Here is a 27,519-nt window from a genome sequence, read left to right as displayed (position 1 = left end):
GGGCTCCCGTTAATATACCTGGGCAGCCCGCCCAAGTATAGTCTATGTGTGGGAAACCCTGTGTAGACAGCCAGTCACCCTGAGGCAGGCCACTTAGCAGGCCAGGCCATCGGGAAACCCCCCGGTCCTCCCGATGGCCAGTCCGGGACTGGGTACAGGAGGCGTAGAGCAAGGGATCATTGTCCACAAGTTAATCGATCGCAGATGGCGTCGTGGTCGCGGAAGGAAACAAAAACACCTAAATGGGTCGTGAAATACCTGGGCGGCCCGCCCAAGTAAAGTCTATGTGTGGGAAACCCTGGTTTATAAAAGCATCATATCACATCCACACAGGAAACATTTGCATTAAACAACAATATATAACAGAAGATGCATCAGATACTCGACAGTGTAGGGCTAAATCAAAAGATAATTACATATAAAATGTTGTGTGCAGGAGCAAGTTTTCTTCAAAAAGTGGTTGTCCTTACTGATTGCAATACGTTATGGAATCAACATATATATATATATATATATATATATATATGACATTCATGGCAATTGCGTAATGTATTTTTTTCTTGGCAGGTCAGAGGCTATAAAATCTTCATGCAGCTTTTGCCCCATGAAGTGGCAGATGTCCATCCAGTACTGGACCTGCTGTCCAGGCAGGATCCCAAAGACACTGAGGTAACACTGATATTATTTCTCTTGGGGAATTTTACAACCACACCTCTCTGCATTGACCTCCTATTTGGTTGAATGTATAATCTTTTTGTTGTTGGCTTTATCAACTATTTAACATTAGTGTGTTTTCCATACTTTTTCCAGACTTGGGAAACTCGCTACATGTTGTTGTTGTGGCTTTCCATGACCTGCCTCATACCCTTTGACCTTTGTCGTCTGGATGGTCACCTGGATTCAGACGGCGGCAAGGCCAAAGAGTCCACCATGGACCGTATTCTAACTATTGCAAAGGCAAGTAAAGTATAGCAAATTATTTTGGTGTTGTTTAGCAGTTTTGTGTAAGAGATATAGATCTGTATCAGTGTGCAATATTGGGGTGTACCTCAATGTGGGCGGAGCTCTACATTTGACTCAGTCACCCTTGTTGTGGCACACCCCAAATTGCAAATGTACCCAAAGGCACCACCTGCTGGCGATGCGTGCAACACATTCACACACGCCATTATGGCACAAAGGTAACATATTATACATTATATTATTATAACATCAACAACTAGCTAGTGTGCTGGACTGGCCATCTGGCATACCGGGCACTTTCCCGGTGGGCAGACACAACTTAAAGACGCACGTTTAGACCTGCCAATTGTTTTCATATTTTTTGTTAATTTAGGCTGGGCTGGGCAAATCACATAATCTGTCACCTCCCCTTTGGGCTTCGTGCGACATCATTCAATTGTACATCGACAAAAAGTTTGAGTGAGAAATCAAGAAGTCAAAGCGTAAAGGAGGCGCAGAGAAACTGCGGGCGAAGAAAAAGAAGGCCCTTCAGGCAGATGCTGCCGATTGTGTAAAAATGACAGACATGTTTGCTGCAGGTGCAGGGCCATCTACAGCTGGACGCTGTTGGTGGTGAGGAGAATGAGAATAGGGAGAGAGATCAGCGCGAGGGTGGAGAGAGATCAGCGCGAGGGTGGAGAGAGAGAGAGAGAGTAAGCTGAAGTTAAGAAAATAGGTTGGCCACCTGGCTCAACAACATGTTGTGAGAGGTGACGAGGTTATGATCAGTGGCGGCCGGCCCATAGGGGCGCTAGGGGCGCCACCCCACCTCTTCCCACATACAAAAAAAAAAATTAAATAAAAAAATATATATTTAAAAAAAATATATATTTTATATTTTTATTTTTAATGAACAAGGTAAATATCATACAATTGGTATCAGTAAAATGTATAATCTACAATAAAATCTCGTTTAAAATTGTGTTACGATGTCTAAAGTTATTGATAAGTCACATGTTTCCTGCCTGGCCTTGCCCATGGCATTAGTTTATCATTACCGGGCGGAGCCCCCGAGACAAACAGCAGCAACCAGCACGTTGCAAAAAAACTGTGCCGCCGAAACATAATTTCAGCCAATCAGCGACGTCAAATATTTTGGTCACGAGGGCGCTCACGTTGGCGCCCACGTTGCTTACGTGCGTTGACGTGAGTTGCTTTTTAGACTCGTGACGTGAGTGACCAAGGTGACGCAGCAGTAGTTGGATGAGAATGGTGTGCAGGTCGAGTCGCAGGACCTCGGTCCGCACCCAAACAAGTAAATGCTATCTTTTGTTTCCCATGCTAGACAAAAGTGAAACAAGTACAAACCACAGACTGTCTGTGTCATGGAGAATACAGTCGCTGGTTTATTTATGTCTGTATAGGCCGTTATTGTGAGTGTGGACGGTCGGAGCATATATAACGTTAGCTTAACCAAGCTCCATTCAGAAAACAAGCATTCTAAAAGGTTTTTCGCCTGCAGACTTGTCAAAGCATTAATTCATGGTTTTTACTAACCGGTATCAGTATTTTGTTAATTCGGCATCATTTAGAAACGTGTATTACAATTTAATCACGGTAAAATATGTTCATTTTGTTGTAGTTGTAGCTCCCGAGCCAGCGCGTCTTGTTTGAATGATGCGAGTAAACACAGCTGGCAGCCGCAGTGAAACTAGAGCGACTAGAGCGATGCGATGGGAGCGTTTAGAGCGAATCGAATATTCGCATCGCGTCCGGTCTGAACGCAGCATTAAAGCGAGCTCCGCGCTGCACTGGAAACGCGCCATTACATCACCAGAAGTCCTAATTTAAGGGGTAATTTCTCCCCAAAAAAAAAATGTTTTTACTCACTATATCAACAGCCCCACCAAAAATATTTTCCACCAGCCGCCACTGGTTATGATACTCTATCATTTGGGACCCCATTAATATCCCTTGATGAAGCACTTTCTAATAGAGTGGCGACGTCCCTCCCCTTCCAGGGGAGCTCCATGGGACCTTATTTCGAAAATATTATGTATTGAAGTCAATGGAGAGAGAAAGATTATCTTTCGATCCCGTTTGAATTGTGCCACGAATTACACATATGATGTTTGTCAATTTAAAAGATCATTTTGCAAGTAAAAAAAAAAAAGTGTCGTAAAACTGTAAAGTATAACACATTTGTTTGTGTGAAACGCTGAATGAACTACATCTCTGGTCTCGCAGAACAACACACGTCACCAAGATGGCCGTCACTACTGTCTTGTCAACAAAACGATTGACTACCCTCACTAGTATCACCACAATGAAACACGTCCAGAAGAATGTCATGCAAAGCTGCCTGCCTGCCTTCATTTGATTCTCTCTGAACTGCCTGGTCTTTTTAATGTTTAATGTCAACCATTTGTGCAGATAGCATGAAGTAGAAAAGATCGGCGATCGCCGATGCTAGCGTTAGCATTTCTCCCCCGGGCTTAAATGGTGTATTATAGAATGATCACACCGGTGACGGTACTCTTCAAAGGGTTCACAAAATATGACTACTACTCTTACTGTTTAACATTTTGGGTTACTTAATGTTACTTCATATTAAGGCAGATAAAAATGACAAGGCTGTAATGCTAACTAACGTGCTAGCCACTAGCTAGGTAGCTAACTTGATCCAGCCACTCCTGGTCCTTTCATCAGACGGGAAGCGAAAGAACGAGCAAGACCCATTGCTGGTATGATAACAACCTGTTACTAAGCACACAGGCATCTTGTTAAAGTTATCTTATCTTAGCCAGCGCCATATAGATAGATTATATCTATATGGCGGCGCTGATTTTAGCTATCTCTTAGTGGAGGGAACCAATTGTGACATCACTTACGCGACTCTGGGATTTGTAGTCTTTCTAGTTGCATATTTTTCATAGTCTTATATTTCAACAATTTTATGACAAACTGTGACTTTTTTGACATGGAACTTATTTTTTTAAGATTGACAAACATCATATGTGTAATTCATGGCACAATTCAAACGGGATCGAAAGATAAGTTTTCTCTCTCCCGTTTGAACAGTTTCCGAAATAAGGTAGCATGGACCGGAAGTAGATGGGCGTGACTTCGCCACTCTATAAGACAAATCTTAAAAGACAATCATTTGGTAACAGCTAGTAAGCTGGCTCTTTTGGGTTTTTCCTTATGAGCTAAAAGCTAGTATTTAATACAAAATGATGAAAATAAACAAAGTAAATCTTTCAAGAAGATCTACATCTCTGTGAGTGATGTGGCGGATCTAATGTTAAGAATGTTATCATCTTGTGCAGTCATGTTTTCATACCATATTCTTTTCCAGTCCTATCTCCTGGTCTCTGACAGCTCCAGAGATGCAGCGTGTGTACTAGTATCAAAGTAAGTGCTCAACTCCCTCCTATTAATGATAACCTTGTATTTAGATTTTGTGGTTTTATTCAAATTTGTATTACCTTTGAACAAATTGAATAATAATGCTCCTTACAAAAGAAAAGTTCAAGTCTTTCAATTCAGCAGTTTTTTGTTGTTTTTAAAGTCACATTTATTTTCAATAGCTTCCATGTCATGTGGCCCAATGACTCCTCAATGCAGCATTGTGTTATTACCACACAAGAGTGGGACACACCTATTTGATATGATTTTAGACCACCTTCTTTTTACACATATTTCTTTGTAAAAAAATCTGCAGTTTGTCATGAAAACTGTTGGATTTATAAAAAAAAAATAACTTCAATATGATGTAATTTTTCCACGGGGCAAAGATGGTCAATATTATTAAACGGGTGAATGCTTTCAGCAGTCCTCACTACATACAAAAGCTAGTATACTGCACAGGCCAATATTTAGTTAAAAATGATATATTATGCCACTGTTTAGGTCATTTTGAATGTTGGGTTTATAATAGAATATGTCTACATGCTGCAATGTTCAAAAAAGCCTTAATTATTCTAATACTATCTGCCTGAATATAGTTGTCTCTGTAAGGCCCTCTCAATGAAACAAATGTCAACAAACCAGTGTTATCAAGTATGGAGAAAGAAACTGATCACATAGAACTTTGGGTGTATCTCACAACAAAGTCCTTGTAAACTCATAATCAGGTACAAATAGCAAATAAGTGTCACAGGATAGACTTCGGACTGCAAGAGAACTGCATCAGTGTCACTAATGTCTCAGTCATTGTGTCTGTGAATCCAGACGGCTGTAAACTTACAGCCGTCTGGATTCACAGACACAATGAATCCAGACGGCGTTAGTCAGAGTGTTGTAACTAACTAACACTCCTGCTGGCAGCTCTTACACTTATTACATATCATTTAGTCTTGGACAACAATGAAACTGAGCAGGTTTTCTTAGACCTGCTGTGTGATGAGTCTTCAACTCAGATAAATGGATGTAGCCATCCACCTCCATGTTTTTTCTTCCACCTTCCTGTTTACAATTGCCATGTACATAAACCAAAAGCTTTAAAAAAACAAACAACAAAAAAACATCAACATTCCTGTTGTTTTTTAAATAGAAAATCTTGTTGCATACATGGTGAACATACACAATGTCTACTGTGTGTCTATTAGGAAAGCCTGTGTCAAGCATGACCAAAAACTGGTGGTGTTATTAAAAAGATATGGCAACTTGCAGTAAAGACAAGGTACAATATAGTTATTAGGTCATTAACTGTAATTAGTTTTCCAGTCAATAGAGGGCATTGTTGTTCTTTCCTTGTCTTCACTGGTGTCTGCATTTGTTTACCCACAAGAGACCTTTGTTTGTCTTATGTACGTGACTGTACAGGTTCATGACACGCCCTGATGTCAAAATGAAGCGCCTTGGAGACTTTTTGGACTATAGCTTGACCACCATAACCCAAACGAATGACCTGTCACCGTTAGACATTGGGATGCTGGATGGTGCCCTGCAGTCTCTGGTAAACACACACACTCCCCTATCCCACTCAAACCTGCATGTATTCATGACTGCCTGTGTGTGTATTAAAAGCCAGTGTAATCTGTGTTCACCACTGTATTAAAGCCTGCAGGTGATAGTTTACAAGAGCTGACATGACTGGTATGCCTCACACAATGTGGTTTTGGCAGGTGTGTAATGCACCTGCTGCGTGTGTGCGATCTGCTGTTTCAAGTCACCTGCGTCAGTTGTATCCGCTGCTTTAAGCTAAACGGTTCTTTATCAAATGACAACAACATTGAGGGGAAAGTTTAAATGAACCCCTTTTCCACTGGAAGACTCTTAGATACACCTGTTCTCACTATAACTCTATCAGTCACTTCCTAAGGTAAAGTTATGCAGCCCGCAAGCAAGAATATTACATTCATATCCTTGGCACATAAACTTGCATGACATGTTTTAGAAAGAGTGTGTTTGTAGTTACTGTGTGAACCTGCTCCCTGCCTATGTGGTGCTTAGGGCGTTTAAAACTGGCTGGTGTGTTCAGTCAACAAGCTTCGGGACCCTTGCTTGTTTGTTTGTGTTTGTAGATTCAGCGTAAAGTGCGGCAAAGAATCAAGACATTCCAAAAAAGAATAATAACTTGCACGCATTGGTTTTTGAGATAATAATAATGTGTGTTTTGTCAGTGCAACAATCATTGCGTGATGCTGCAAGTGTTAGTGCAATCATGGTTCCCTTTCAGTATCTGGAATTGATTTGGTCACTTTTTTAATGTCCACCTAGGGGAAGCTTTTCAAACATGGAAAAAGAGATGACCTCCTGCAGTATGGTAGGTTTCCTTTCCCCTGTTAATACATTCAGCAAGTAATGAATTCTGAACTGAGTTATTGAAGCATTGTTGCATTTGTAGCTTGTGGTAACATCATTATTTGTTGTTACAGATCATTATCTAAATGTCCTTTGCCAAAGGGGAGATATTTGAATGCAGGATAAGTTCATTTTAGTATGAAAACAGAGCATTTCCATACATATATAAGCTTTCCAATGCACATTTCTAACTCTCTTAGGTAGAGACTGTTCAGTCGTAGCTGACATGCGAACCTGGTCAAAAGCAGTTGGGTTGTTAAGTTACCTGGAAATAGGTGGTAACATTCAAAATGTTGTCAAAATCACAAGATAGCCTCCTACAATTTATGTAATCGCAGAAGTCACTATACTTGTTAAAGGGAACTGTGTGTCTTAAGAAAACACTCTTTGTTTGGTACAAATCCTCTCAGAAATCATAATAATGTCAAAATGATTTGCAAATCTTTTCCCAAATGCAACTTCAAGCTTTAAGTGTGCAATTTGATGTCTTTACACATTCTTCTGACCTACCTGTGATATAAAAACACTGTTAATATTAATAATTCAGAGTTGTCAGCATAATGAGATGAGTCACATTTATCTGTTTATGCCTCTAGCGGGCTACCTTTTTAAAAATATCAAATGTATGTACATATATATAATGTATTCCTTAGTATATTAATCAATGTATTTCTTATAAAAGTGTTGACACTTTTGATGTCTTTATTGGTTTTAGCTCCTACGATAATGCAGTGTCTGGAGAAGAAACATCTTTCGGAGAGCAGCCAGGCCAAGCTGCGGAAGCAGGGCGTCAAACTCACCCAGAGGCTCGGCCTCACCTTCCTGAAGCCACGTCTGGCTGCTTGGAGGTCAGTCAGAAGAACAGCTAATTATATCCAACATTTTGAAAACTATGCTTCCTACTAAAAATAAGCTGTCACAATCTTTATCTGTCCAACACATCGATACAGAATTCCAATATGTATGCGTACAGAACATCTTGTTAAACCTTAAGCATGCGTAACAGCAATTGAAATAATATTGTTAATAACAAAACAATCCAATTATGGGTCTTTTGTAGCACCAAGTTAAGTACCTTTTAAAAAAGCTTTATATCCATGTTTTCTTCAGGTACCAGAGAGGCAACCGCTCCCTCGCAGCAAACCTGTCCGCCTCCCAATCTGCCACTGCTGCCACTCCTGAAGTGGAGATACAAGAACTGGAGGAAGACTATGATATTCCTGAGGAAGTGGAGACGGTTATTGGTCAGTTTCAGGCTCCAAAGTGTTTTATTGCACTACCTCTGCACAGGAAATCCAATCTGAATCATAATTCTCTTTACAGAGTATCTGCTGGTGGGACTGAAAGATAAGGAAACAATTGTGCGCTGGTCGGCAGCAAAGGGGTAACAATCTGTTCCAATGTCACCAGGCCTCATCTTTGAATGAAAAGTTGTCCTTGTTGCTTTTAGTTTGAGTTTTTCTTTGTATTCAAAAACATCTCCGGGCGAAAGAGTTTCAGCTTTGCAATAATTATCCTTTTTATTCACTCCTTCAGAATTGGGAGGGTGACTGGGAGGCTTCCCAAGGAGCTGGCAGATGAGGTGGTTGGATCAGTGCTGGACTGCTTCAGGTAGGCTCCTGCTGGGGGCACATTGGCTCTCCATCAGTCACACTATGCCATCCATCATTTCTTTAAATGTTTATTTTTTCCTCAAAGCACCTGTCACATAGGGACACATGTTCATGCTCCTTGAACTAATACATGTTATACTTTGAGTTTGTAATGTTGTGTTGTGTGTTTCCAGTTTCCAGGAAACGGACAATGCTTGGCATGGAGGCTGCCTGGCACTGGCAGAGCTCGGCAGGAGAGGCCTGCTGCTGCCTTCCAGGCTTACTGATGGTATGTGACAACATCTATCACTGACAATGTTATCCTAAGATACTCTTACAGGACTGTTGTGCGCTGGTAGTGCTGCACGGAAAAGTTGGAAGCTTCAGAGTAGTATAACATCGACCTTCAGAATCTTTAACATCTGAATGATTACTATAAAATATCTTTTTATTCTGTTTGAAACTTAAAATGAACTTACAATATTGCTGCCGAATTTCAGATAGAAAGTAGGCTACATTAAATTATTATTAGTGTTATACTTTTAGGCGAAAGATTTCAGTGGTGGCTGCATAGTAGTGATTCGAGTTTAGGTAAGCTTACTAGAAAAAACACTCACACGCAACAGAGCTCAGTCCACCACATAGTTATGTTGATGAAACTGCAGGTCTCCCTTGAAAAAGAGATCATTGATCTCAATGGGATTTTACCTGGATAAATAAAGGTTTTGAATTGAATTGAAACTACCAAGTTAAATATATTGTTTTCATAAAGAAATGTTTTTACTCTTGTTATTCGATTAAGCACTTTATTCAAATGAAGGATTTTCTTGCAGTCTGTTTTCATTTAATGACGACACCATCAAATATGACTTCTTTATTTATTCAACATATTGACATTTACAGTACATCCCCACATTTCATTGTCACATTGTCAACATAGCAAAGAATGTCCAGGTTTAAATATAAAGAGCCCTTATAAAAGTTTAGTTTTATATATATACAATATATGCAAATAATCTTTACATTTCATTTTAATGTTGAACTTGTGGCGCTGCAATATACATTTTATACATTTTCAATAATTTGATCTTTATCAGTTGATGCTTGTTGCGGCGAAAGTGACCAAATATGATAAGAGTCAGAGTTCAGCAGCAGCGAGGCCTCCTCCTGAGAGCCCGCCCTGATGCTTTTGCCCTCTTGGTGGCTTTATGGCACTTGCTCTCAGCCTGGCTGCTGTTTGCTCTTTTCTTGCTTGTTGTTTTAGCCTCAGTTATGTGTTTGATTTTCTTTGGAGAGCAAGAGCTGTCTGAGTCCTCTGAGGGCCTTTCTGCAGTGCTGAATTTGCATGAAGAGGCAACAGAGCTAGCAATGGCTAGTTGACACAGTGCCAGTGCTGCAGTCTGCCTCTGGTCACATGGTTCTTCGTCCAGCTCAGTGTCTGGCCTCTGCTGAAGATCTTCAGAAGTGCTCGGGTCAGAGATGGGAACAGGACTGCTATAAGAAGCTCGTAGGCTGAGGTTCAGAGGTAACTCTTCCCCCTTTAGTGTCTGATTGTCTGACCACCTCAATCTGTGGTCTGTAGGCTCTTTGTCCTGGTTCCTCGTTGAGAGGTTGAGGGGGGCCAGGTCTTCTCTGTTGTCCTCTTCATCTTGGTGTGGTGTAGAGGAATATCTGCTGCTCTCAGCTAATCTGAAAGAGACCAGACAAAATAAAGAATGAAAGGACTGACTACCATACATTACCACATTTAAAGAACAATAAACTGTTGCCCAATCACACAAAGAAAGACAGATGTGTACATACCCTCCATCCACATGAAGGTGTTTCAACTGCAGTACGTTTTCTGCAGACTCTTCGTGCCGTTGGTCACAGTTGAAGGGTTGCACGGCTGTAGCTGTTGGTCCTAGTCGGGTTGTTGTCTGTGAGTCTCCCTTGCTGGTGTAATGTGGGGCCTCTGCGTCTCTCTGGATGTTGTGTGCATGACAAGGCCTGTCGGGGGACCCCAAGGCTGAACAGCCCTCTTTAGGACTCAGCCTTGTTTCCTTGTCTCCCCTTTGCCCGTCGCTGCTCCCCTCTTCTGTAGATGTGTTGAGGATGTTGGTACTGGGCTGTGAATGCATGTATAAATCATAATCCTTAGGCCCTGGGGCCGGGCCATACAGATCCAAAGGAAGATATCTTGATTCCCTTATCTGCATGGAGAGCTCATGGGGTCTGTACAGAGTATAATGCAGAGGGGGGCCCGGGTGAATAGGGAGGCAGTATCTGTTTAGGTACGAGGGAAAGAGAGAAGTGTAATACGGGGCAATAGGTTGTGGAACCACAGGCCTTTGGGGATTGATCAACTCTGGCCGGAAAGAAGAAGAATTTGGCTCACTCGCAGGGTGGTTAGCTGGGAGGTAGTATGGAGGATACAGGGGTCGGTCATGAAGGAGATAAGGAGAGTATTCAGGAACCATGGGAGGGGGGAATGGTTTTAGGGGAATGGAGGATGAAAGCGTACCCCATGGGAAGCCTGGGTGGCTGAAAGTGGGAGCAGCAGCTTGTGAATCCTCTGACTGTGGCACAGACGACTCGAAGGCTTCTGCTCCGTCACTTTTGGGTGTGACGAGGGAGAAGGCAGAAGGGCGTGGCAGAGACATGCCCTCAGTGCTCTCCTTGTTCCCTCCGTCTATTTCTGTATTTGATGTTGTCCCACTCTGGTTTTCCTTATTGACCGCACTGTCACACCCAACCTCTACTTCTTCTATGTCTGTGTTCTCAGCCTTTTTCTCATGTTCCTGTTTCTCAGGACTATTGTTCTCAGCTGCTGGCACGGGGCTTGGGCAGTCCTTAGATTTGGCCGGGACTCCCTTTACTACAGCCTTGACCTGTCGGGCTGTCTGTCCATTTTTCTGCGACATCAGGGAGATGGAGTTTTTACACAAGTTGTATTTCATGTGGTTGAAGAGATGGGACTTTTCGTTGCAGGTGAAAGGACACTGGAAACACTGGTACTTGTAAGGCTTGCCTGGTGGTCGGGGAATGTAGTGGGGCCTCTTTGGCTTCCGTTCCTGAGCAGTCTCCATCTTTATTCTAATGGCTGTTATCTGATAGGAAAATAAACGCATTACAGTGAAGGAATTAGTAGAAGTTCAGGTTTTTAAAGGTTCCTCTAGTCACATAAGCTGCTAGGGAGTCTGAAAAGAATCTCATGAATCATTGCAGCTTTTGTAGCAGATTCTCACTGAGCTGACTGCCATCCGGCTGTTGGAGTCGTTTGACTGGTTCAGGTGGGGAGTTTCTCTCTTTGGAACGTTTTTCTCTGTTTCCTTAACTGCTTGCGCCAACACAAATCTCTAGCTGCACAAAACACTGCACCCTCAGGCTAATGTATTTCTACAACTGTTACTTCACAGTGGACTGGACCCCAAAGATAAATAATTAAATATGAAAACTCGTCCACTGTGTGCAAAAGTGTACCGACCTTTTTTGCCGGGTTGCACTCCTGTCTCAGTATGGTTTTGGTTCATTGACGGCGGCTTACTGACACCTCTACAGTACCTGCCTGTTCACCTGACTATTTGTTTTGATATCACTCATTTTGTCCTGTATTGTTAGAGCTGCTAAAACACCAGGCAGGCAGGTGTTGGGCAGACGTGGTGCTTACTAACGCAGACCTTAAGGGCATGCCAAGACTTGATTTCTCTATCAACCCAACTAAACTCTTTGCTGTCGGCGTGGGAACCACAAGCCACCTGCTTCCCATGACTACACCTGCGGGATGCACTCGATTCCCAAATCATCCTTTCATGAGCTCACTAGCGCTGTAGATGCATGAGAATGAGCTGTTCTTTAATAATTGTAAGTGTAAAGCAGTAATTGTAGCAAGCCTTTTCAAGGAAATAACAGTGAAGTAACACTGCAGGCTCGCCTTCAATGAAACATTACCTAAAGCTGTGAGTTAAGTGTTGCTGGGTGCTGCATCGATGAACCTGCTTGTCATGCGCTGTTGCAAGAAGTTGTCACTCAAGTTTCTGTCCAACTGTTGTAGCATGCAAAGCCACTCCTTTCTTAAGAACTAAATTCATTTGAAAATCAATTTTTAACGGCGTATGATTCTCACCTTGAAAATATTAAGCCAGGAACCTTTTATTATTCTGTCATAAACATATTTTATTGGTTGTTCTGAGCTCAGTCTGTTTTAATTTGAAAAATTAGGTAATCCAACTAATTCATCTTACAAAGTATATTTAACTTATTCAGAGGTCTGCAGAGGCTAGATACTTTAAGCATTTCCTGTGTATTAGTCATTACAGTTCAAGTTAGAGCTCATTTAAATCAATAGGTAACAGGTGCATACGTAGCTTATAGCTTCCCTTAATATTACAAACTACATACTAGTCAATAGTACTTTTTTAAATAGACATGACCTATAACACAGAACGAAAAAGGCTTTGGCGACTGCTACGAATGTAACTCAATGCAGCTTCCTTTTTAATTAAGGGAGAATTTAAATAAACTCAAATTACCTGCTCTGGTTGTAGCAACAGTGTCGTCTCCTGAGTGTTCAGCCTGCAGAGAGCCGCTCCACCGTCCGCAGCCAGCGTTAGTCAGGATGTCTCTCCTATACGTGCTAAAAGTTCAGAGTATGTGTGTGATGAAGCATGTGTGTGCTGTTCTTGTTAATGTTAGTTGTGTGGTGAGTTTCTCTCTCTAAGATGTTGTCTCACCAGTGGGTGGGGCTTCAGCTCCAACAGCAGGGCCCTCAGGCAACACCGATGTACCTGATATTAGTCCAGCCTCGAGCGATGATTTACATGGTGGGGTGGGGTGGGGGCTCTCACTCCTTCGACCTCTTAAGTGCCTTATCTATGTATTTTGTGGAAATGACCACACAGGCATCTTTTCTGTCAATAACGTGTTATGCTCGACACATGTAGATAACCTTTAGCTAAACTTGGAAATTAGAGCAGTGTTCAAAGAAGTGTTACACATCTAAAACCACTTATTATATATACTACTGATTATAATTGACACCTGTTATTTCAGACTTTCACTCCATTATTTGCTCAAGGTAAAATGTGTTCATGTGGAAATGGAACAAACATAAAACCAGTTGAACACAAACCCTACATGGGTTGAGATGTATCGGGCTGAACACTAATAGGAACCGGGTGCCATGCTTCACAATTGAAATAGTAACACCAATGGCTAAAAAGCTGGCCAAGTTTTTATAACCTGTCCGCCAGAATTGAATCTCTGTGATTGGAGGATTGGACTGCCTGCCGCTCCAATCAGGCTCCCTCAGAAGCTAACCAGGAAGTGGGATGGGTATGGGGATGGGGATTGGCTTCAAGTGGCCCATCTCATTTCAGGAACCACACTTCCTACTTAGCATAAATCACACCAAATAGGTTATAAATATGCAAAGTGCCAGTACTGGCTGTACCATCAGGAGAAAAAAAAGACTTCATCTTTAGTAAATAAATTGAGCACACACAATCTATAATGCAGCTAGTTGTTACTGGTTTCAGTCCAATGATTTGGATGAATCAATGATGTTTAAATTGTGACATGAACTCACCACAAAGATTGCAAACGGTATATGTAATAGGGTCATGACCAAAAGAACGAGATCGCGGATACAAGCGGCCGAGATGGGTTTTCTCCGCAGGGTGGCTGGTGTCTCCCTTAGGGATAAAGTGAGAAGTTCGGTCATCAGGGAGGGACTCGGAGTTGAACCGCTCCTCCTTCGCGTCGAAAGGAGCCAGTTGAGGTGGTTCGGGCACCTAGTTAGGATGCCACCTGGGCGCCTCCCTAGGGAGGTGTTCCAGGCACGTCCAGCTGGGAAGAGACCAAGGGGTAGACCTAGGACCAGGTGGAGGGATTATATCTCTTCGCTGGCCTGAAAGCGCCTTGGGATCCCCCAGTCAGAGCTGGTTGATGTGTGGCCAGGGAAAGGAAAGTTTGGGGCTCTCTGCTGGAACCCCCGCGACCCGACCACGGATAAGAAGATGGATGGATATGTAATAGGTTTTTGACATTTGTATTTTTTATTCTTAAAATCAAACCACATTTCTGGTTCTGTTGTCTACTTGCAGTTGTGCCACTCATTGTCAAATCCTTGACCTACGAGGAAAAGCGAGGAGCGTGCAGCGTGGGTTCCAATGTGCGAGACGCTGCCTGCTACGTGTGCTGGTCCTTCGCCCGGGCTTATGAACCCAAGGAGCTCGAGCCTTATGTGACTCAGATTTCCAGGTAACCTCCCTCCTTGCTATGAAAACTTCACAGGTATAAAACCACACCAATGACATATTTATATCCGTCAAGTTCACCCTTTTCTTGACATGAAGGTGAAACGTGTGATGAAAAAGTGGCTGAAATGAATATTAATACTGATTTCATTAATTGCTGCTGCTGTTAGTTTATAGTGCAAACACATTTCCTCCTTATGTATGTTTTATCACTTATATTCTTAGAGCATTATTCACATTAGCATAACATCACAGGTACATGTTAATTATCCCATAACTGGGAGTTGCAGCCCACAAAGAGCTTTTTACATTAAGCCTACTATCAGGGGAAACACATCAACATGTACATACTGTGAATGTGTTCCTAATCTGTATTAAAAACCGCTAAAATCGAGAAACGTTTTGTAGGTCAGTGAGATTTCAATAGGTTGCACTTGATTTTAAATGAACTTGTAATTTTGAATTGCCAAGAAGCTGCATGGTTTGCCTCTGAGCAGTTAATTACTGCTTCATTAAACCAGTTTTCAGTGGCACAGCAATCATACATGTCCCCACACAACCAGCAGATATATGGGTGTGCTACTTTCGGGCCTACATATTGAATTAGGCTTCAGTAGGTTATATTTTCACAAGGAAGTGAAGTGGTTAACACAATTGTCAGAAGGTAATTAATAGAAAAGGCTTTCTTCTATGACAATCATTTTGAGATGCTTACATTTCCTTGTTTACATTTTCTCTTTCTACAAAACTGTTACTGCTGCCAAACCCTACCGTTGCCTGTCTGGCACTGTAATAATATACCAAATGATTTCATAGAGCCCCAATACTGGACTAAATCCAAGGTCTCCATGTTGTGAAAGTAAGATGTGAACTAAGTCAGGGGTGAAGACAATATTATTTAAGTTTAGAAGAGTGTTTTTTAGTCTACAGTAAGTGTGGTGACTGCATGATTACATTGTTTTAAAAATGTGTTCCACAAAAACAGTTGCATAAAATGGGAAGTGAGCTTTGGAGTCAACAGTACAGTATTTCCCTATTTGCACATTCAGCCACTTATTCATGATATTAGATTGCTGCAAGACTATTGCGTAAAAGTGACCAGGTTGCTTTTTTCAGACATGAGACAGACAGGTTCAATTGCCAGTCTTGTCTGAGATCTGACTCAGTTATTTTAGTTTTTTATTAGGGTCAAAAAACATATTTAAACATATATTTTGGTCTATGCTATAATGCAAAAATATCTAACAACTTATTTTCCCAGAATTTGCGCATAAGAAATGCTGACTAACGTAATAATTACTAAATTGTAAAAGAGTGTATAGAAACTATGGTGCAACATCATCCAGTGACGTACGCTCAGTCTTAGTCAACAGTAACGGTTTGCGTCCTCCTTGATCTCTCTTCTCTCGGTTTGCATGTATGAACCTGCGGCCTCTGACTGTGCAGACCAGCTCTGCAGTGTCAGTTTGAACCCCTGCGACTACCAATATCATCAGCAGTCGTGACAACACCCTCCCTTTCCTTAGCCTACAGGATTGCCAGGTTTCGCCTGCTGCTGTAGGTTTCGGTCGCCGTTTGGCAGCAGAGCTCAGACAAGCTGGTTCCTGCTCTGTTCATCACAGCTTGATGACATTATCAGAAAACACACTTTTTAGATTGTGTGACTTTGGGGCACACACACAAACCTTTGTATTTCTGTTTCACAGTTAAAATCAACTGTATATCTTAATTGTAGTAGCCATACTTATAATTCATCATATCCCTTCCTGTATTATCAAGAGAGCGCTGTTTTTGTTTCGAAGCCCTCAGGGCTGGGGCAATCAGGGAAGCCATAGCAGGGCAGTTAGTAACGCTCCAGGCCTGACTGTTGCTGTGTGAGGGAAGGAACCTGGGAAGAGAGCAAACCGGGCCAACAGCGTCTGAGGCTGTCACTGTATGATGTATCAGTTGGCAAAGCCCCCCTCTAACAACTGATATTCACACACACCCCTGAGACTTGTAGAGGCAGTGTTATTGAGGTAACAATCATAATCAGGCATAACTTCCAGCATTGCAAGAAAGTCATTGTTATTCATGTTTTGGCTGAATCTACATACTGTTCCAGGAACCTGTGCACCTCATTTAAAATCAGTGTTCTGGTGTTGATGTGATCTAGATTTAGAACTGACTTTAATCTGAGTCAAATACTCTATTGAGATGTTGAGGTGCTAATAAAACAAAGGTATACAAGGTTAGGATCTCAGTCAAATAAATGTTTCAAAGACGAAGACAATGGGCTTCATTTACCCATGTCTTCCAAATGTAATTATTTTCTTAAATTGTTCTTGAGAGACATCCTAACTATAAAAGGGCATGCGACGGCCGGGCCGTGTGCACACCAGAAATGATGAAGAAAAGTTAAGATAAGGATGCCCAGACTTTTGAGAGTGTGTAGTTCCTAAGTGGAGGGGCTCGCTCTCCGAGGTATGGTTTTAAAAGACCGTAATGCTTTTTAGGAAAACTATAATGAATTATTACAAATTATAAAATAATATAAATATTTAAATCCTTTATTACATCAATGTAAAAAAGCAATAAACTATTATTTTTGCACAAACATGTCGGCACTGAAATGTCCATAGGTGTGCTCGAGTGTGCACAAGTTCCGTAAAAAGACTTTGGTAAATGTCAGAATGTGAGTGAAACATTACTATGTAGGTTTAAAAAACCTTTGTTGGGTAAATGTGTTTTTAAAGCTGCAAAATGTGATACACCTTCTTCCCTTCATCTTTTCTCCTACAACCAAGATAATTATTTTGACTGAAACTATAATAACAGAATGAGAAAATGAAATATTGAAACCTTTAAATATCAGAAAACTAGTTTTAAACTTTCACTTACAAAGCTAGTGGAAGCACTGATACTTGCTTTTTTCAAATTGTAAAGTATCATGTCTAAACCATAACCCGTTTTTGTATTGTGTAATCCTCTCTTTATTGCATTCAGTGAGAAATGTTATGTTTGCTCAGTGAATGTCTCCTTTCCAACCCACTCTCTGTTTCTCTCTGCAGCGCTCTGCTGATCACTGCTGTGTTCGACCGGAATGTCAACTGCCGCAGAGCTGCCTCTGTAAGTCCTCCGGTCAACACCATACAAATACTGAAGACTTTCAGGACAACACCCTCCAAATATTTTTTCTGAAGTTTTTCCATAACATGACAGAAGTTAATTTGTCTCATTTTGTCCCAGGCTGCCTTCCAGGAGAATGTCGGCAGACAGGTTTGTCACCGCAGCCTTGACTACTTGTGTATGATGAGTAACAAAATGATTGTGATTTGTCGTATATTTGCTGCCAATCATCTGTTTTCTTGCTCAATGCTTATTAAAACAAAGAAATTGCCTCCAAGTGCAGCTCCAGGGCACCAGCAAACAAGTGGTTTGCCAACAGCCATTGAGCCATCATCACACTAAATCAGAATTGTATCCATCTCATATTTATCTGCTCAGTAATGGTAAGTCTTACACAATGCACAACGCCGTGTGTTGCTTGCTTTTGTATCAACAGGGGACGTTTCCTCATGGTATTGACATCTTGACTGCAGCAGACTACTTTGCTGTTGGGAGTATCAGCAACTGCTATCTAAACATCACGTAAGAAAAACTGCTCTTTTACACAGTAGCAGATCTTTAGGCCTTGCCCTTTCCAGCCGCATTGCTCTTAGCCACACAATACTCAAGTGAAGCTGCACTTGGCAAATGCTTGGAACGACAGGTAATGTCCCATCCTGAGTTCTAGGTAGTCAAGTACCCAGAAGTATGCAGCTTTGAACTGATTCAACTTGTGGTTCTTAAATAAGACTCTTAAAATCTGGTATTGATTTGAAATCTCTCCCAGAATATAGCCGTTATGTTGCTGCTATATATTTGTAGTTTACCGCTTGAGAAGGACATGTGTTCCAATTCAATTAATGAACGTTTTTAACCTTTTAGTAAACCCATCAGCCATGTAAGAAAATAAATGTGTGCGTCTCAACAAACACAGACATACATTTTAGGAATGTGTCACCACCAGCTGAGCAAACATTCAAGATGCTAGCCTCAGGATATGACTGACTATAGAACTGAACAAAACAAGGACAACAGAATAAAGATGTATGGAAAAAAGTAGAACTCGCTGAAATGGATCCCCACACACACACTTGAGAGAAAGTCTGAAACTGGTATTCATTTTCTGTTCATACAAGCAGCTAAAGCTTTCTTTTTTGTGCTCCAAGTGTCTTCATAGCCAGTTTCCCGGAGTACACAGAGGCCATGATAGATCATTTGATAGCCATGAAGATCAACCACTGGGATAGGTAAGAACAGGTCCCAGTCTTCATACATGACAAATAAGAGGGAGGGTATATGTATACTAACTTTTTAAACACAAAACTATATTTTTGACTTGTTTTCTAGTGTGATCCGAGAGCTCGCCACTAAAGCGCTCCACAACCTGACGCCTCAGGCCGCCGATTATATGGCAACAACAGGTAAACAATGTCACCTGACCTGTTTCATATGCAAGAGAGAAAGAAAATGGCTTATGTGAATGCCTTTAGGGAATATCCAGAAACCTATAATTCTTGATCATGAGTAGATTTATGCACTTTCTTCTTTGTTGGTTACAGTTTTGCCGAAGCTGTTGCCCATGGCAGTGGGGATTGACCTTCATGGTCGCCATGGAGCCATCCTGGCCTGTGCAGAGATTACACACGCTCTCTACAAACTGGGCCTTCAGACCAACAGGTAGACTTTCATACCCAGTCAATGAAACTTTGAATTGATTTGTTCTAAACCTTAACCTTAACAATGGTGATATGCTCAGAGGAAGAGCTTCTCTTTAGCAATTTGTGTGATGTAAAATTGAAAGAAGTAAAAGTAATAATACCGTTAAACCTTTCTGCAACTGCATGCACACACAAAAAGTTGCGTATAATTTAAATGTTGACTTAGAAATGATCATGCAGTTACTATAGGAAACAAATGAAAAGGTGCATTCTTAGGTCATTTATAATTCTGTTTTCTAAATTGTCGTTTTGTCCGTGAATGAATCTCATATGCTTTCCTCCTGCGTTTGTCCTACAGGGATGTGGTGGACATGATTTCTTCAGAATGTGTTGACGCTTTAAAAAACATCCACCAGAAGGTAAGTGAGCACAACATGTGTAGTCGATTAACTGTAATCCAAATGTTCTCTTTAGCTGATGTTGATTTGTTGATTTACTTTCAGCTGAATGACAGAAAGCAGTACAGGTAGGTGGAGAGGTAGTGTTTTGGTTTTTCACAAGTAGTACGGTAATAAATCAAAGTACTCTTGACTTTTTATCATTATTATGTTTTCTTTTTGTAGGGGTTTTGGTGGAGAGCTAATGAGGCCAGCAGGTAAGTCTAAGAGCAGATCAAAAAGCAATGCAATTCATTATATTCACGAGTGGTTGTTATTCATGAGTTTACGGTAGAAGACATTCTGTAAAAGCAAATGCTATTTTCTCATTGAACAGCAGATGTGACCAGTTTGTCTTTTCCACAGTGTGCTTTCTTATTGAAAAGCTGTCCCTCTCCAAAATGCCTTTTAAGAACGACCCTGTGATCAGTAAGTTCATTCTTGATATTGTGCTTTGAAACGTCTGTTTCATTCAGCTTCTTAACTTTACGTCTCTAATGTTGTGACGTTGTGTTTCAGCTGGCTGGCAGTGGCTGATTGACGACACCATAAAGACCCTCCATCCTGGTGTGAAGGATAGCACTGTGGTAAGATTTATAAAATGGGTGTCACATCATGGGTCACGGAGTCTGCCAAATTTCCTTTTCACCTGCAAATTAAACACTAGTTAAACGAATGCAGGGTTCCTTGGTATCGGCCTTGTCCGCCCTGTGTGATGAGTTCTACCAGGCCGAGCCGGGCCAAGCGGACTTACAAATTCAGGGTGAGTTTAAATTCATATGTAGTTCAGCTAATTATTCTGTAGATCTGAATACGAAGGTAACCTCTGCATGGCGTTGTGTGTAGATGTCCTGGTGTCTCAGTACATCGAGGGGCTGAAGAGTCCGCAGATGCTCATTTGCTGCGGATCGGCCCTCGCCCTCGGCTGTCTGCCAAGATTTATGATCCATGGCAAAGTGAAGCAGGTGTGTGTGGAGGATGTGTACAATTTCTAGACAATTTACATCTCACTGCATCGGTGTTTAAAAACCAGAGTGTACCATGTGTCCGTTAGATCCTTGAAGGCCTGCTGCAGATGTGCACAGTCAGCCAGAATGAGGAGAAATATACAGAGGCACGGAGAGATGCAGTCAAAGCAATATCTCAGTGAGTATCTATATATGTTTTAAATGTTTAGATATTTTCTAGACATCCTACCCAAACCTGCTCAAACTGTGGGTGGGTGGATCGCACATCACTACTTTGCAGCCACAACAGGGATATATCCTGTATCCTTTATCTGCAACTGTGCAGACATACTGGGTGTAAAGAGAATGATTAAAGGAAAAGCATTGTAATGTTTGCTTTGAGCTTTAAAGCTTCACGCTATAAGGAACTACTTCCTTCTATTGTCTTTTTCTTATATATTCTTATTTGATTAAGTTGTTACGCAACCGTTCATGCCTGATGTGTGAAGGCCTCCTCTGTTAGCTTATCTGCGGAGTTGTGTAGGCAGTAATGCTAAAATAAACATTCCTGACTTTACCTGCACGACCTGAAGGACGTGTCCGATCAGTGGTCTTTTCCCTCAAAATAAGTTCTTATTATCTCAGGTCATCAGTTACTATAGCTCCTCTTGTAGTCATTATGAACATGTATTTATTTTCCAACCTCCATCAGAGTGTGTCTGAAGGTGGGTGTTTGTGCCCACGGCTCCCCTGACTCTGCCCTGTGCTCGGAGAATGTTGCAGAGGTGTATGGCGTTCTGCTCCACTGCATGACTGACTACACGAGAGACAGCAGAGGGGACGTAGGTGCTTGGTAAGTTCACTTCACCGCACATAATAAACAAGCTCAAAAATACACCCGCAGCCTTTCAATTCGCCTCGAGGATTACAAATGCTCCCCCACCTGAGGCCTTTGGTGTCTTTCTGTCCCTTAACCTAGGGACACAAAGACATGACATGCGTGCCTGTGTCACTAGTATCCCAGGTCATGCTTATCGTCTCGCCAGGAATGTCACCAAGCTTGTCACATGTCTTCACAATTCGACTCTTTGTTTTCAGTTTTGTACCAGACTCTTTGTCTTTTTGTTGTCAAGCTCACACCAGGACACGTGTCTCTCCTCTGTGCACCTGTTTTTAGGTTGTGACTCTTGAATATGTGCATTACTATTTCACTTAAACAAATTGTGCCCTGCAGCCATGAAGCTCATTTGACCACTGCCAGATCCAGGGACACTGAGATACAATCTTCAGAGGATGGCAAGCTCTAGCCTGTGCTTAATTTGTACTAGTGAAACTTTGCATCTACCCCAAAAACATTATTCATTGCATAAATGCACATCATGTGAACAACATCTTGTTATTTTATTCTTTTTTAATACTGTTCATGCTCAACTCTCTGACTGCTTTTTACACTAAGTGTTTTAGTTGTTTAGCTTTTACAGTTATTTGTATAGTTACATTTAAATAAGTTGTAAATACTTGTCTTTAGCATCCTTTTCTAATGCTAAATTGTTTCTTAAAAATACGTATGTTTTACTCAATACTTAATTGTTTATGTTCGCACCACCAGATACCAAAGCAAATTCACACAAACAGTACAGCTATAGACTACAATCTAAAAATGACATCACTCTGTCCGTCCCCTCTGTACGCACGGTGCTTGGGAAAAAAGCCATATCATACTCTGCCCCCTCGACCTGGAACACACTTCAGCAGGAACTTAAGCTGACCACTTTGATACCCATCACAGAGTTTAAACTCATTTTAAAAAAGCTGGAGAAATCATCTGTGGGTGTTTGCACCTGCTATATCTCACTGTATATGGATTTCAATGACTACTTTTTTTACGATGTTGTATTTGAGTGTTGCCTCTGTGTTTAGTGTCCTGTCTGTAACTTTGTGTGGTAGTGTTACCACTGAACAGGTCTCAATGAGATTGTACACCTGTATAACTAAAGGCTAAATAACATTTATTTTATGAATTCCTTGTATGTGTATTCGACCTGCTAATAAGCTTGATTCTGATCCTGATTAATTTGATATGTTTTCTTCAAAGGATTCTTTTGAAGGAGCTTCAGGAGGTTGTTAATGACCCGGGTTAATGTATGCAAGGTAAACCCAAGTCTTGACCCTCTGTGATGTTCCCAGGGTGAGAGAGGCAGCGATGACGAGTATCATGGATGTGACCTTGCTGGTGGCCGTCAGCGCTCCAGAGATCCTCCTCCCAGACCTGTGAGTAGCAAACAGAAAACTCTGATTAACACTAAATCCTGCATCTTTCTTTTTTACTTTGCCATACCTCTAGATTCTAGAGGAATTTCACACTGTGTTTCACAACAAAGTAAACAGTTGTAAACCCTAACCTATCCATTGGTCTGAGTAATCTTTAGTGTTGGATATCTCAAGGTGTGGCCGCAATACTTACAGCCTAAGTCAATTCAGCTTGGATCAAGTTATTATAATAGAGGAACAGTATCAAATGTAATCATTGCGTCACATTTTCTTTAACACTAGCTAGAATTAACACCCAATGACGCCTTTTGGCTTATTCAAACTACTAGAGTGATTTACTTATGTACATTTGTTGACATATCTTAATATTTGACACCAGAACCCTAGCTAACAAGGTGCTAACTGTTCTCTGTGCAGGGTGAAGAGAATGATGTGCCGCCTGGCCCAGCAGGCGGCCGAGAAGATCGACCGCTACAGAGCCCACGCTGGAAACGTCTTCCTGTGCCTCCTCCACAGCAAAGAGCCTGCAGTGCCTCACATCCCCCACCAGGAGGAGCTGCTGCGCATCTTTCCTTTGTGAGTCCTCCCCACCCTGCATTAATAGCTCCAACAGCTGGAGTGAAGCAAACTTATATGCTGGACTGTTTGATGTGGCACCTTTGTCTGAACAACTTGTGATATTTTGTCTTTCAGTGAGACTACAACCAGTCTGAACTGGAGTGCTCCATCCCAGGCCTTCCAGTATATCACCCAGCTGCTGCGACTGCCCCAGTATCAGTACCACACCCTGCTGGGCCTCACCGTGTCAGTGGGAGGAATCACCGAGTCCACAGTAGGTCATCTCACAAATCAGATGTGCAGATAGGTGAAACATTTTAAAGAACATAAATCCAAAAGCAGGCGCAAGGGTTACTGAATACTACAAGTATAAATCATATGCTATTGCTTCTGCGTTTATCAGATCTGATCCCAGTTGAACACCTAGGGTGATTTAGGACTCCACAGTCCTCACCGAAACACTAAATGAGGAAAAATGTGAACAATGGTTTTCCATCTTTCCAGCAGCTTTAAAATCTATGATAAGGAGCACTGAATGTATTCCGGCATGGTTGACCCACATCTTTATTAGGACAATCGATGTTTGTTACCTATTTGTATTCTAGAAAACGTCCCTCTCACTTCATACATATATTCAAATGTCATGCTATAAACAAGAAGTTCACATAATGATGACAATTGAATAAAACACAAGTGCATGGAATAAAGCTGGAAAAATAACTTAATCTGTTAATTTCACAGGATGTTGTTTCAACATTTACTGCTGGTTTGAAATTAAGAACTTCTAAAAATTCAATTAAATAGAGACACTTCACGGTGTACTTTGCTATTTAGACAGCTGGGATGTAAGTATGTACAGAATCGAAATGCGATAAGATAAGATAGTACTTTATCGATCCCAATTATGTAAATGTCATTGTAGGAATAACATATTTATCACACAATAGAGCCAGACTATTTTGGTGGTTGTAAATCCTGCAGTCAGTCATCAGTCTGCAAAGTCAGGTTGTTATTGAGGAGCAGTGTGGGCCAACAGGGGGAGCCATTAGTCCAGAGAAGTCGACTCAATCCTCGGTTGCGGTCGGATAGTCCAAAAATCAGCTCCTAACGTCTAACTCTATCGTCTATCCTTTTACCTCTGAGTGAAACGTCACGGGGTTAAGGGATAGTGGATAGGAGAATTCAAAAGGACTTAGGAGAAGAGACTGCGGTACTTTAGAGAATCCGAATGCACTATCCGACGTGTTTATGATGCGCCAGCGGACGTCATGAATGTGCGTCTGCTGCTGTGGGGAAACTGGAAACTACAGTTTTCTATACAGCGGACTACAACATGGATGTTTAATAAGAACGAGGGACTACTGTAAACTCATCTAGAGACTCTGCACCGTGCTCTGATGCTGTTGCTTTATGCTTTATGAATGTGGACAACAGAGAAACATATTCTTCATGACCAAAGTTGGAATTGAAATAAAAAAGGAAAGTGAAACTTATGCTCGTCACCCTCTCCTTCCGGTCCACATTAATACAAATGATCCCAATACGTATGATTGTATGAAAATATCTTAAAATCAATACAAATGTATTTATTATAAACGTTAGTCCTTACCATCTATCACTGTGTATATCACCATTCAAACATCTTTTAAAAGTTGAACAAACCCCACACAGCTCAGTAAAGACTGTGAGATGTTGACTTTATTTGATCATTTCAGTAAAAACTAACATTCATATTTCTCTTTTTGATTATAATACTGATGAACGTTCAAAACAAAGCACTTTGGCAACTTACCACATACGTTTTAAAATGCTTAATAAACACCGTAACTTTCATGATATCATTTTTCGGTCATAATCGGTTGTGTGACAGTAAATGCTGCGGCTGCAAGGCATTGTGGGGCAGCATTTTCTCCTCTCCTTTCGGTGAGGGAGGTCCAGTGGTTCCTAAGCTAAAGGAGGTTATAAAGGAAGTTTGAAACCTCCTTTCCTATCATCTAGAGCAGTGGTTCCCAAACTTTTTGTGCCCAAGGCACACCAAAGGACAAGTAAAAATCTCAAGGCACACCTATTGTGCAAAATAGCCCTTATAACACGTGTTATCACTCATATCATGTAAAATATCTGTAAATGTGCATAATTATTTACTAATGCCAAATAAAATGTGACAAAGACAACTATATTACTTGTGAAATATTTATTAACGAAATATTTCAGAAATTAATTTGAAACGTTATCAAATTAGGCTTCATCAAAGCAGCAACACACTCATTTAAACCAGACAGGTCACAACATTAAAAATGAGGCAAAGGAAACTCAGCAGAAATTCAGCACAGAGAACTGTCAATGCAAGGAAGCTGCATTGTCCATGGTCCTGAACTACAAATTATAAATGTATTACTTTAAAAAAAGTAATATATTACACTACTTCGTTACTATCTACATAAAGTAACTCGTTACTTTACTCGCCGAGCACGTACGAACTGCGCATGCGTGAGTGGCAATAACTTTCCTTACCAGCAGGCGGCGGTAGTGTGTATTTGTCATTCAAAACAGGCAACAACCGGAAGACAGAGAAGAAGAACAGACTGCGTGATATAAACAAACAACAAATAGCGTGTGCGTTAGCTTCACCTTAGCATGTGTTCTTTGCAGGTGTTTGTTGAGGTTTGGTGTTTACAGCAGTGGATAACAGCTTCTGGCCTGGACACAGTTTGCACCTCACCGTCACATTCCTGTCTATTCTTCGGACGAACTCAAAGTAATGGGCATACATCCACCCCTCGAAAGTTATCGCTGACTCAGCCATGTTTATGTAGCACTGCACGTGGAGATGTGGATGCGAAAATCGCGCAGATTACGTACATATAGAGCTACAAAGTACTGATATAGTCAATTAAAAAATAATTTTTTTTTGTGTAGTTGTATATTGCAATAATAACGTATGGTTGTCACAAAATCCCACGGCACACTAGTGTGCCGCGGCACACCGTTTGGGAACCACTGATCTAAAGAATTGGAACGGCTCTTATCATGGCTGCCACTGACGTACTTCCGGGTCATTTCACTCCGTTAGGAAGGTTCCTAAGCTAAATGGACTATTCAACCGCAACCCTCTTCTCTCTAATCCCTTATCTTCCTCCTACTCTGTAGAATGCCTTAGTCTCAATTATTTCACGATATCACAAATATCAGCTTTGTTACTCTGGCCTATCTCCACCCTGTCCCTGCTTGCGATGCTTTGGCAACCCCCCTAGCTTGAGGCTATGATCAGACGTATCCAGAACAAATGTATCTGACGGGTCCCTCGTGGTCCTGGCATGCGAGAAGTTTCCAACAGTTGAATCTTTGCTAAATAACAGCTAAAAAGTGTGTTTCCACTCCTGACCCCTTACCCCATCCCCCAGGAGGCTCAACACTAACAACATCAGGGTTGGTCAAGTTCTCCCTGCATTGTTACCTAACCTTGTAAAACCAATCACTCACAAGATGATTGGGTTATTTTTAACATTAGGGGCTTTTGGATGTTTTAAAAGCAAATAAGTTTAAAGCCTAAAATAGCAGCAGTGAAGTTGAGCTCCTCTGCCAGTGGAGGCTGCTGCAGACAGTATTCCCCCTCCCCCGACCTGGCTCTCGTCTCGCTTTACCTCCTCCAGCCTCTCTCTGCCCCAGATACATCCTCGGAGACGGGAAGACTGATCTGTTTGTACAGGGTTGCATGCAGGAAACTGAGCCAATACTGCATCAATACGTGAGCCAAGATTACCATTCTCACACCACAGGCATATATTCACACAGGCCAGAGAGACGGAGCGTACACTGACTTTCCAGGAACTGCCTTCAAGGCCAGCCTCAGTGTAGAGAGATCATAAGGCCGTGCCAAAGTAAAACAGCAGAACCTGTCAGAGTCACAACACTAAGAAACATCATTCCATCACAGTGTTTATGTGTCTAACATGCACAACAAAATGATTTCCCCATCTACA

The 27,519-nt window shown here is 41.5% G+C and overlaps 2 protein-coding genes across 2 annotated transcripts in view; one reads left to right on the top strand and one right to left on the bottom strand.

Annotated features, from left to right (window-relative positions):
* Positions 1-27,519, top strand: part of tbcd (tubulin folding cofactor D) — a 35,712-nt gene that overhangs the window by 2,275 nt on the left and 5,918 nt on the right. The window contains exons 4-32 of the mRNA XM_034219631.1: positions 568-669; positions 811-957; positions 4,301-4,356; positions 5,770-5,902; positions 6,667-6,712; positions 7,466-7,598; positions 7,861-7,994; positions 8,074-8,134; positions 8,287-8,361; positions 8,537-8,631; positions 14,426-14,582; positions 17,629-17,686; positions 17,807-17,836; positions 18,123-18,208; positions 18,832-18,912; positions 19,013-19,086; positions 19,225-19,342; positions 19,682-19,742; positions 19,827-19,849; positions 19,947-19,978; positions 20,127-20,189; positions 20,280-20,347; positions 20,442-20,523; positions 20,607-20,725; positions 20,815-20,906; positions 21,420-21,560; positions 22,895-22,978; positions 23,396-23,554; positions 23,672-23,810. Coding sequence (XP_034075522.1) covers positions 568-669; positions 811-957; positions 4,301-4,356; positions 5,770-5,902; positions 6,667-6,712; positions 7,466-7,598; positions 7,861-7,994; positions 8,074-8,134; positions 8,287-8,361; positions 8,537-8,631; positions 14,426-14,582; positions 17,629-17,686; positions 17,807-17,836; positions 18,123-18,208; positions 18,832-18,912; positions 19,013-19,086; positions 19,225-19,342; positions 19,682-19,742; positions 19,827-19,849; positions 19,947-19,978; positions 20,127-20,189; positions 20,280-20,347; positions 20,442-20,523; positions 20,607-20,725; positions 20,815-20,906; positions 21,420-21,560; positions 22,895-22,978; positions 23,396-23,554; positions 23,672-23,810 — 2,649 coding nt within the window. The remainder of the gene's footprint in view (positions 1-567; positions 670-810; positions 958-4,300; positions 4,357-5,769; positions 5,903-6,666; positions 6,713-7,465; positions 7,599-7,860; positions 7,995-8,073; positions 8,135-8,286; positions 8,362-8,536; positions 8,632-14,425; positions 14,583-17,628; positions 17,687-17,806; positions 17,837-18,122; positions 18,209-18,831; positions 18,913-19,012; positions 19,087-19,224; positions 19,343-19,681; positions 19,743-19,826; positions 19,850-19,946; positions 19,979-20,126; positions 20,190-20,279; positions 20,348-20,441; positions 20,524-20,606; positions 20,726-20,814; positions 20,907-21,419; positions 21,561-22,894; positions 22,979-23,395; positions 23,555-23,671; positions 23,811-27,519) is intronic.
* znf750 (zinc finger protein 750) lies at positions 9,204-13,039 on the bottom strand. Its single transcript, XM_034219632.1, has 3 exons — positions 12,854-13,039; positions 10,146-11,431; positions 9,204-10,031 (listed from the first exon to the last, which is right to left on the bottom strand). Exons 2-3 carry the CDS (start codon positions 11,408-11,410, stop codon positions 9,488-9,490), a joined length of 1,809 nt encoding a protein of 602 aa, XP_034075523.1. The 5' UTR covers positions 11,411-11,431; positions 12,854-13,039; the 3' UTR covers positions 9,204-9,487.

The sequence above is a fragment of the Gymnodraco acuticeps genome, unplaced genomic scaffold, assembly GCF_902827175.1.
Source record: "Gymnodraco acuticeps unplaced genomic scaffold, fGymAcu1.1, whole genome shotgun sequence".
Classification (NCBI taxonomy): domain Eukaryota; kingdom Metazoa; phylum Chordata; class Actinopteri; order Perciformes; family Bathydraconidae; genus Gymnodraco; species Gymnodraco acuticeps.
The sequence above is the reverse complement of the archived record's forward strand: the minus strand, read 5'-3'. Positions and strand labels throughout refer to the sequence as shown.